The 10,936-nt window shown below is 36.8% G+C and overlaps 1 protein-coding gene and 1 pseudogene across 3 annotated transcripts in view; one reads left to right on the forward strand and one right to left on the reverse strand.

Annotated features, from left to right (window-relative positions):
- PPP2R3C (protein phosphatase 2 regulatory subunit B''gamma) overlaps positions 1-7,454 on the forward strand; it is a 23,893-nt gene extending 16,439 nt beyond the window's left edge. For all 3 annotated transcript variants that reach the window (XM_004698942.2, XM_045288020.1, XM_045288021.1), the window contains 4 exons: positions 497-633; positions 2,812-2,949; positions 5,845-5,904; positions 7,179-7,454. In XM_004698942.2, the coding sequence (XP_004698999.1) occupies positions 497-633; positions 2,812-2,949; positions 5,845-5,904; positions 7,179-7,367 (524 nt within the window). In that variant the 3' untranslated portion in view covers positions 7,368-7,454. The remainder of the gene's footprint in view (positions 1-496; positions 634-2,811; positions 2,950-5,844; positions 5,905-7,178) is intronic.
- Positions 902-1,318, reverse strand: LOC105979974 (annotated as a pseudogene).
- Positions 7,455-10,936: the final 3,482 nt, after the last annotated feature.

Consider the following 10,936-nt stretch of genomic DNA (forward strand, 5'->3'; position numbering starts at 1 on the left):
CCCCTAATAAAATGATTTTTTTTTAATGCTGTTCTCTGGGCAGAGGTAGGTAGGTAGGCTAGGGCCTGGTTTGCTCTGTTACTGAACTTTATTAGTTTGCTTTTGTCTGCTATATTGTTAAGTGGTTCTTCCCAGGATGCCTTCTTTAGGACATCCTTGAAATCTGCTTTCAAGTGCGAGCGAGCATCAGTGATTCTTGTTGACCCCAACCTCCAGCTAATTGAGAACCCTGGGAAAGTCCTAAAAGTTTGCAACTGAAACCAAGTGATGACATAAATGAAACAGCCCAAAGACCATGGCCTTCACGTCTGCTTTTCTCTGACCGTTCTACTTTAATAGTTGTCTTGATCAAGTTTGCAAGGGTATCTGATAAAGAACACTACTGTTTGAGAAATCAAAATATTAACTAATTAAAAAACTTCTTGCTACTATCTTTTATCATTTTTAATTAGTTTGTTTTGATAAGAAGTGTCTTTTCGTCATCTCTCTTCCCCAGGTCAATATTTGAATCTTGATAAGGATCACAATGGCATGCTCAGTAAAGAAGAACTCTCCCGCTATGGAACAGCAACGATGACCAATGTCTTCTTAGACCGTGTCTTCCAGGAGTGTCTCACTTATGATGGAGAAATGGTAGTACTTTCAATCTCTTGATATGTTGGAAAAAGGTTACCAGTCTCACCAGGGCCCCTTTTTCAAAAGTATTATTACTTTATTTCACACTAGGGCACAAGCAGGCCTCCTTAAAGTTGACAATTAGCTTCACTGAAGACATTTTTAATAATGCACATTTTTAAAAAGTTATTAATTCTTCTGCAATCCAAATATACAATAGCTTGAAAAACAACAGAAAATAAAAGCCACGTAAAAAAGGGAAGAAAATCCAGTGTAAAAGGACAGGTTAAAACGATGAGAACAGTGCAGGTTGGATAGGGCTCGGGTTCTGTAGTTTTCTTACTGCGTCATCAATGTCAGAAATCTGTTCCTTCGGCTGGCTCCATTGCTCAGGGCTTGAAGAAATACCTTTTCTGCCTGGTTTCATTTCACCTTCTTAATCCATCCAACGTTCTCTAATATCAACGAGGACTTTCCTTTTGAAGTCTCAAACACTGACATACGCATTTTCCCAATGTGGAGCATGTTATCATCTCTGCTTGGACGATGACAGAGCTCTGGAAGCATCCTCAGTCTTTTGTTTCTTTACAGGTTTTTCAGGAGCAACTTGATTTTTCAAACTCTGTAGCTTTTTGTCAACTTCACTATCAGAATCACTGCCAGATGAGTTTAAAGAAACAAGTTCCTTTGATTTAAGCATTGCTCTGTTCCTGTTGCCGAACAGTCTCCTGCTTGCTCGCTCATGACTGACAGAGAATGAAGTCCAGACCCCGTTTTTGATGTGACACAGCAGCATTTTGCAAGGTGCCCTGGTGGTGCAGCAGTTACATATGAGGCTGCCATCCACAAGCACAGTGGTTCAAACCTCCCGTCTCTCCCATAGGGAAATGATGTGGCAGCCTGCGCAGATTCTTACCCTACTGTCCTATAGGGTTGCTGTGAGTTGAAACCAGCTGAATGGCAGGGAGTTTAGATTCGGGAACAATGTCTTGAAAAGTATGGACACACACAAAGAAGAATATGGACAGATAAATTATCTGAGATCCAGATCCTTTACTATTAACAAATTTTCCTAAAAACCCTATTTCCTTAATGGGCTCAAGATAAGTAGAAAATTGTAGTATGTGTTCATTTAATTATCAATGTACCTATTATAAAGGAATACTAAGTAGTAAAAAATTATCTGACAAACTTAGAGGTCCTGTTGACTTTTCATCTCGATAATTATTAAATTAGGTCAAATAATAGTACCATATCTGCTATGGCTTACATCTAAGAATCAGCATTTTTTTTTTTTTAATCATTCTAGAAGAGGCTAGGCACGTTGCTAAAGGTCACGTAATATACTTTTAACCTATGACCACTGTTAGGCAACATACTTGAGAGAACATTTTCAGTGCCCTTTTAAGTCACCATTTTTGCTGTTAAAAACATGTTACGAATCTGGCAAATTTTCCAAAGCAAATGCTTAAGTCATATTGTCGGGGGAAAAAACATTGTAAGTGTTACGTTTCCCCTTTAATATTTTGCTAAACAGTGTTGTTAGACAACTGCAAGGGAAGAGGGGAGAGCCTCCCAAACTATTTTGTGCCTCACAGCTATTGACATGTGGCAGAGGGGAGCCTTTAGTATACTACTGACTTTTGGGGAATAGAGAAAACTAGAGGCCACCATCAGGGTTGGAATTCAGCCATGATGAGGCTGCATTCCTGTAATTTGTTGTACTTCAATTTATGTAGACGTTCTTGATCGTAACCTATGTACAGTCCTTTCTAAGAATAGTCTGATTTTCTAAATGAGACTTTCCCAAGTAGTCGTCGTCTTTTCACCCTGCAACAGATGCCACGTGTGTCTCCCTTGGGTAGCGAAAACTCTGGGTTCTCTTCGTGAACTCTTATTTGAACCCTTGCCTCTCTCTTGGATAAGAACAGTTTGAGTTCACTGTCTAAAGATGTTTTTCTTAAAAAGCAACCTAAGTGGAGATCATCTAGTTTGTAGTATTTAAACAGTATTTCAAAATAGCTTCTTAAATGTAATCTCTTAGTTCTAGATAATTTCCAAAATGACTATGCTTTAATTAAGATAACAATATAGTGTCTGTGTAGGACTCCTTAGGCCTTGTAGCTCAACAGCTTCCAGTCATCAGATGCTCCCGTAAAAGATTAACTCCAGTGAAGTGTCCTTTCCTCGTTATAGGACTACAAGACCTACCTTGACTTCGTTCTGGCATTAGAAAACAGAAAAGAACCTGCCGCTCTGCAGTATATTTTCAAACTACTTGATATTGAGAACAAAGGATATCTGAATGTCTTTTCACTTAATTATTTCTTCAGGGTAAGTCTCATTCGTGTAAGATATTTTATACCAGTTGATTTCAATTACCTCATGACAGTTTTACATGATTTGTAAATTTCTCACCAAAATGCTTTCATATGACAGATTTCAGAAGGAAATTAAAGTTTATATGTAAATTAAGATATACATAGATATATAACATATTTTTAAAATTTCCTTCTGAAGTATATATATATATATGGATAAATCAAAGCTAATTTGGGATGCAAAATACCAAAATGTATGTTATGTATGTGTCAAGGGCTGTATTCCTCCTTGAAGAGACAAATGTGCATAAAATATCCTGTGTTCTCACAGAATCCAGGAACAGGAATGGGAGTAGCGATACCACGAGGGTAGGGGGACGGTGGGGAGAGGAGAGGAGAAAGGGGGAAACAAACACAATGATTGACACATAACCACCAGTATCGTACAAGTTATATTTGGTAAGCATGCAGAAACAGCGGTGTGAAAGTAGGAACGTCTGTAGGACAGACCGTTAGGAAACCCTCGGAAGACAAGGTAGTCCATAATTGGAAAAGTGACTTTCCCCTGGACAGAGTTGTGTGTATGGTAACAGACCACCCCACCGCCACAGTGCCGTAGCTCGTATTTAGAAGACTGATCTTTAGCAACAATGAAGACTTGACAGTAGGAAGAGATTTTGTTTTAAGCAATGAAATGTTTCCCCCATCTTTGTCGTAGCCTATTTGCCCCCAAGGCCTTTTCCCCCACATTTAAAAATATTTTTGTATATTTAAATAAGTATTTGTTTATTGAGTTTGTCCTTTTGAGTTTCATAGTGTCTATTTCATGGTAAATACCTTAAAAGTATTTCCATTATGAAATTTTAGCTAAGTAGTTACAATATATCATAAGGATGATAATCCAAGTATTAGCAAACTTAAAAATTGACTACTATATAGGCTTAAATCAGTTGCTAATCTGAGAAGATAATAGCAATTTCTCTTAGGTATGTCCCCACATTGGGTAAGAATTAAATGAACATTCAATTTTAGAAAAACAGTATCTTTTGGACACTAAATTCTCCACCCTTTTCCACAAAGATGTTAGTGGCTTGACGCTTGTTGTTAGGTGTTCCATTTCCAACTCATAGCAACCCATTGTACATCAGCACCAAGCACTGTGCAATCTTCACACCTGCTATATTTTAGTCCTTTGTGGCAGCCACTTGTATCAATGCATGCCATGAGGGTCTTCCTCTTTTTACTGATCTACTTTTCCAAGCTTGATGTCCTTTTCCAGGGACTGGTTTCTCTAGATAAAATGTCCAAAATACAGGAGAGGCAGTCTCACCATCCTCACTTGTACAGAGCATTCTGGCTGTACGTCTTTCAAAGGCAGAATTGTTTGTTCTGGCAGCCTTCTTTGTCAGCACCACTGGCCATCTTTCACTTGCTTATGAGGCAATTGAAAATAGCATGGCTAGGGCCAGTGCATCCATAGCCCTCAAAGTTACATCTTTATTTTCTTGAACAGCTTTACAGCAGATTTACCTAATGCAGTGGTCCTCACCTGGGGGTTGAATGACCCTTTCACAGGGGTCGCCTGATTCATAACAGTAGCAAAATTACAGTTATGAAGTAGCAATGAAAATAATTTTATGGTGGGGGAGTGTCACCACAACATGAGGAACTGTATTACGGGTTACAGAATTAGGAAGGTTGAGAACCACTGACCTAATGTAATATTTCATTTGATTTCTTGACTGCTGCTTCCATGAACACTGATTATTGATCCAAGTAAAATTAAATTCTTAACATCAATCCTTTTTTCCATTTGTAATATTGTTATTTATTGGTCCAGTCGCAATCCATATTGAAGGCTGCGGTCTCTTAATTTTCTTAAGCATCTCTTTCAAATCTTCTTCACTTTCAGCAAGCAATGTTATTTTAATTTCATCTACGTATCACAGCTTGTTAATAAATCCTCCTCCAAACTTCATGCATTTTTCTTCATATATTCCAACTCCTTTGGAATATAGATTGAATATTCTTAGAATATTAAATTTTGTTTATATTTAAATTATTTCATATATGTACCTATATTTTCAGTTTTTATTTAGGTTTGATTTCATGGACTAATGTTAAAAGTCCTGGCACTGGACCCTGTAATCCTGGCCTGGTTGTAATGCTGTTATTCATCTTATCTGAGTGATAGCAAGGGCTGGATATTATACTTCAAATTCCACCATTAGGTTCCAAGAGAGTACTCAGACTCTGACCTCATTAGTGTCTATAGATATTCTGATACTGGCAACCACCTTGTAGAGAGTAACATTTGGATCACATTTAGTTGAGTATTTACCAAAAATTTCAAGCTTCACGCTTTCCATAGTAAATTATTTATCACTTAAAATATTAGTCGAACTGGGTTTTTTGTTGTTTTTTAATAAAGTTTATACAAGGGAAGAATTTGAAGAAAAGTCAGCCTTTTTTTCCTGTCAAGTAGAAGGCAAGATAAAGGAGGCTTTATCTTGGAGACTTGAGGAGGGATGAAGGTATGTATGAACAGTATTTAGGAAAAATGGAGGAGTGTAACAATTGCTCGGGCACATGGCGATCCTGCGTGTGGACTAGCAGCAATATGCAATCTGATTTTCTTTTTTTTAAATTCTTTTTCAGTCTTATCATTTCCATCTGCAGTTCTCAGTAGCTGTACTGTAAGATTAGAAAAGGAGATGGTTACACTGATCTGGTTTTCAGGTTTTGCTACCTGGATATAGAATGAGATCCAGGAAGCTTGGAATAGTGGCAAGATAATGACGCTTGTTATCCAGTAGAAAAGGAACTAAACCTAGGCAAGGCTGAACTAGGGCAAGAGGACAACTGTCATGTTTTCTTTTGTGTACAGTTTTCTTTCTTTTCAATGCAGGCCATACAGGAACTAATGAAAATCCATGGACAAGATCCTGTTTCATTTCAAGATGTCAAGGTTACTTTTTCCTTTAATCTACATATTAATCATCTATATTAAATGAATTTTCTTTGAAAACAGCTTATGAGCTATGAAGTATGTGCTACATAGAATCAGTTATTTGGTGTTATTCTGATATTTAAATCATTATAAATTGAGACATTTGGACTGACTGCATTGTGTAATTTTTAGTTTATCAGTCTTGTGTACTCATTGGAAGCTTTAATTCATTTTTCTTAAAAATTATGAGAATTGATATAGCCTGCAAGCTTTCATAGACTGTTCTGCTATTAACTAGATTCTCTACTTGGTAACTATTCGACTAGAGCATGTTTTTGGTCTGCTATGAGTTTGGAGAGACATTAGTCCTACCATACGGAAACTACACTATTTGAAACATATTGCTACTCAGTATTGTTAGTCAGACCTACCAACTATTAAACACTCAGTCTTCAGCACTCATTTAGTTTCAGGTTGAGTAACATAAAATACTATTTTGGTTTAACATTAATGAAACAACTTTAAAAGTTTTGCATCGGACAATTTTAGGAACAAACATATAAAATTGAAAGTTTACACATTTATCTGAATTGTGCTAGTGTTAGGGGCAGAGGATAGCCATAGTAAAAAATAAACCAAGTTTCTACATGTACAATTCAATGACACTGACTACATTCAGAGTGTGCTTCTAATCTTAATGCAGTTGGTCTCTTTGAGATACTATTAAAATACTGACTAATCTTACTATGAAAAATTTAGAAGCCATGTATTAATTCTTTAGAAATAGTCATGAGAATATCTGAGTTCTTCCCCTCTGCAATCTAAAGCCTGGAAGTTGACATCAGTATTGGAAGTGAAACTTATATCTTGACTCTGCAATGTTTACATTTTCAGTATTAAATCAGCATTTAGAAGAGAGTAGTGAAGTATGTTGCTAAGTGCCCTCAAGCCGGTTTTGACCCATAGTGACCCTATGTACAACAGAATGAAAGCGTACACAGTCCCACACCATTCTGAAGTGTAGGAAGGTAGTAAGTCAAATAGCACTGCACTAGATAATTCTAACTAGCAATTAAACTCTAAGCCTCTTTTTTCATTTATATAATTTAGAATAGCTATCACATAGTTATGGAGACTTGCACTAAAAAATAATTTTGTGATTGTAGGTAAAGGAGATTGTCTGCTAAATGGGGAAAGGAAAAAACAAAAACGAGCACACAGCCCTGAATTTTAGCTCATTATATCATGGAAAGTCTTGAATCAGATTTCACTGTATTTTTCCCCACTTACAGGATGAAATATTTGACATGGTAAAACCAAAGGATCCTTTGAAAATCTCTCTTCAAGACTTAATCAACAGTAATCAAGGAGACACAGTCACCACCATTCTAATTGATCTCAATGGCTTCTGGACGTATGAGAACAGAGAAGCCCTTGTTGCAAATGACAGTGAAAATGCTACAGACCTTGATGATGCCTGACTTATGAAACCATGAATGCTGTATGAAAACCTTTAGAGTTCTCAGAAAAGGTCTAAATAAAACATTTCCATATGCCTGTATAATACAGCAAATGTGTTGGTTACTGGAAATTTGGTTGCAATGGTTTAGAAACCTCCCCTGCCCGCACCCCCCAAAAAACAAACAAAAACCTGACTGCCATCGAGTTGATTCTGACTCATGGCAGGCAACCCTTTAGGACAGATTAGAACTGCCTCAGTGGGTTTCTGAGACTGAAATTTAAATGCGATTGTGACCCAATGTGTAACCACTACGCCACCAGGCTCCTTAGTTTGGAAGCGGTAGGGCCAAATAACTGATTTTTAGGAGATAGTAAATTTTTTTTTAGGAGATAGTAAATTCTGATCTCATTTAACTTCTCTGGTAAATGTGGTTTAGTTTCTACGTATTCAATTTAGTGACACTGCTTACATTCTTCGATCTGTGTAACCATCGTTTACCCACCTTTTCTGAGTTGTTCGTCCACATAGGTATCCCCCTGAAGTTCCTAATCTGAGGCTGTGACAATTTGATCCCAATATAAGTAGCTTTTAAAAAGAGTATAATGCTCATGGCAGACCTTTTTTGGTGGTTAAGCTAAACTGCTGTTTTAAGACTTCAGGAGATATTTCTGGATTAAAGTTTAAAGATCTCAGGGCATTAGCGGCAGATCCATCCTCTGGGACTACACAGAGTCCATGACAATTTGACATTCTTTTCTGCATATTTCTACTTTTGATCCAGGATGATCAAATGTTCAGTAGTGTTAGCCAGTTCTGGTCTCAGGAAAAAGAGGCAGTTACTCATGAGAGTAATAACCACATAGTCTATATCCTCTTCTATTCCTAACACTCCTTATAGAGGTTCGATTAGGAAAAGTTTCTGACATTCAGAATTTGAATATTAAGGATAATTTATGTTGTCATTTAACTTCCAATCATATTATGTAAACATATATCAAAGACAATATACTTTCCCCTATATTAGTATTTTGTGACTATTCCAAAGAAAGGTGAACCAATAAAATGCTCAAACTATTAGAACTCTTATATCACAAACAGTAAAATTTTACTTAAGATCATCCAACAACGGTTGCAGCAGTACATGCACAGATATTCAGAAGAGGACATGGAACAAGTGATACAATTGCATGTCAGATGGATCTTGGCTCAAAGCAGAGAATACCAGAAAGATGTTTCATTGACTATGCAAAGACATTCAACTGTGGACCCTAATAAACTCGGTAACCTTGGGAAGAATGGGAATTCCAAAACATTTCATTGTGTTCATGAGGAACTTGTGCATGCATCAGCAGGCAGTTGTGCTAACACAACAAAAATACTGCATGACTTCAAATCAGGAAAGGTGGGCATCAGGGTTGTATTCTCACTAGTTCAATCAGGCTGAGCAAGTCACCAGAGAAGCTGGATTATATGAAGAATGGCATCAGGCTGGGAGGAAGGCTTGCTTATAAACCACCTGCAATATGCAGATGACACAACCTTGCTTGCTGAACGTGAGGAAGCACTTGCTGATGAAGATCAAGGATTACAACCTTCAGTATGGATTACAACTCAATGTAAAGAAGACCAAAATCCTCATAACTGGACCCAGAGGTAGCATGATAAATAGAGAAAAGGTTGAAGTTAAGAATTTTGCCTAGCTTGGATCTACAACCAAGCAGTCAAAAGATCAAAAGACATTGCATTAAGTAAATCTGCTGCACAAGACCTCTTTTTTAGAGTATTGAAGACGATGTTATTTTGAGGACTAAGGTGTGCTTGATACAAGCTATGGTATTCTCCGTTTCATCCTAAGTATGTGAAAGTTGGACATTGAGTAAGGAAGACTGAAGAGGGATCGATGCATTTGAATTGTGCTGGAGAAGAATATTAAAAGTACCATGGATTACTAAAAGGACAAACCAATCTGTACTGGAAGAAGTTAGGCCAGTCTGCTCATTAGAGGCAAGGATGGCGAGACTTTGTTGAAGGGCAGCGGAAGAGAGGAAGGCTCTCAAGATGGACACAGTGGCTACATCAATGGGCTTAAGGATAGGAACCATTGTAAGGATGACGCAGGACTATGCAGTGTTTTGTTCTGGGCATAGGGTCACTATTGGCTCGAGCTGACTGGATGGCACCTAAACAAAATAGCACAGTTATTTCATGTCTGGATTAGAAGTTTTTGTACAATTTTTTTAAATAGGCTTTTTCCAATAGAGTACCATATATGCTCGAGTATAAGCCGACTGAATATCAGCCGAGGCACCTAATTTTACAAAAACTGCATTAAAAATGTGCGGAAAAACTTGGCTTATACATGAGTATATACAGTATTTTTTCATTAAAATTGCTATAAAATTGTTGTCTAGCTTTATAAACATGTATCAGTGTTATATCTTACAAAATGTTTTATTAGGAGCCATCAATTCAACACTCAACTACCACAAGACTCAATGCCAACCTATAGTGACCCTATAGGACAAAACTGCCTGTAAGTTTCCCAGAACTCTTTATGGGAATAGACAGTTTTGTCTTCCAAAGAGCAGCTAATGATTTCGAACTGGGGATCTTGATGTAAGCAGCCCAATGGGTAACCACACCACCACTAGGGCGCCATTAAAAGCCAAGGCATTGTAAAAGAACTGTCAATTAAATGAACTGCTGTGCTTGATTTATGAGGTGAAAGAAGAGGGCAGAGTATCACAATCCAGAGTGATTAGGAGTTCTTCAAAGGCTTGAACAGGAATTAGGAAAAAGAGACTTAAAATAAGACAAACCACAATGCATTTATGGGAAATTTTATAGTTTGCATAAACAAAGTATAAAACTTTAAGGCACTGTTAACTATTTATAAACATTACAAATTTTACCACTTTGGGACAAGTAGAGAAATTAAAATTCAAGAAATATAAAATCTTCATGTGTCACCACAACCAGAAAATGTCTTCGGTAATCTTTAGATACTAATGTCTCTCGAAGAGATGTAGAATATTTTGTATGTGCATGCATTCACTTGAAATACTATTAACTATTTTGATGGAAGAGGTCAGATGATCATGTTTTAAAGCTATTGGTAGGTAAACTTATTTGTGCTGACAATTAGATAATCTACGTAGTATGAAAAGTAATCATGTAAACATTGAATTTGTTTATATCCATGAGTAAAGATTATATCTATGAATCACCATTCCATGAATCTCATAATGTAGTTTACCCTTTCTAAAGCCTTTAAATTATAGCTGAAGAATTTAGTAGCGTACTGTGCATGATCATTGATAATGAATTTCCATAATAGGCCTACTGTTCGTGTTACAAGTTTGCTGACACCATATTTTATAAGACTGAACGCCTAATGCTATTTAGAATTATGTTAAAAAAATAAGTGTATTAAGGTAGCCAATGATTTCTAAAAGCTGGTTGGTTTGTTTTTTTGTAAAAGCTGTTTTAATTTTTAAGTTTGTGAACAAGCATTTAAAAGCATTTCTAGAACATTCTTCCTTTGGTTATAAATTCACCGTGTAGCTTTAGCATAAAGATTCGGAACAT

Source organism: Echinops telfairi, unplaced genomic scaffold, assembly GCF_000313985.2.
Source record: "Echinops telfairi isolate 266 unplaced genomic scaffold, ASM31398v2 ScPeMD7_18;HRSCAF=68, whole genome shotgun sequence".
NCBI classification, from domain to species: Eukaryota; Metazoa; Chordata; class Mammalia; order Afrosoricida; family Tenrecidae; genus Echinops; species Echinops telfairi.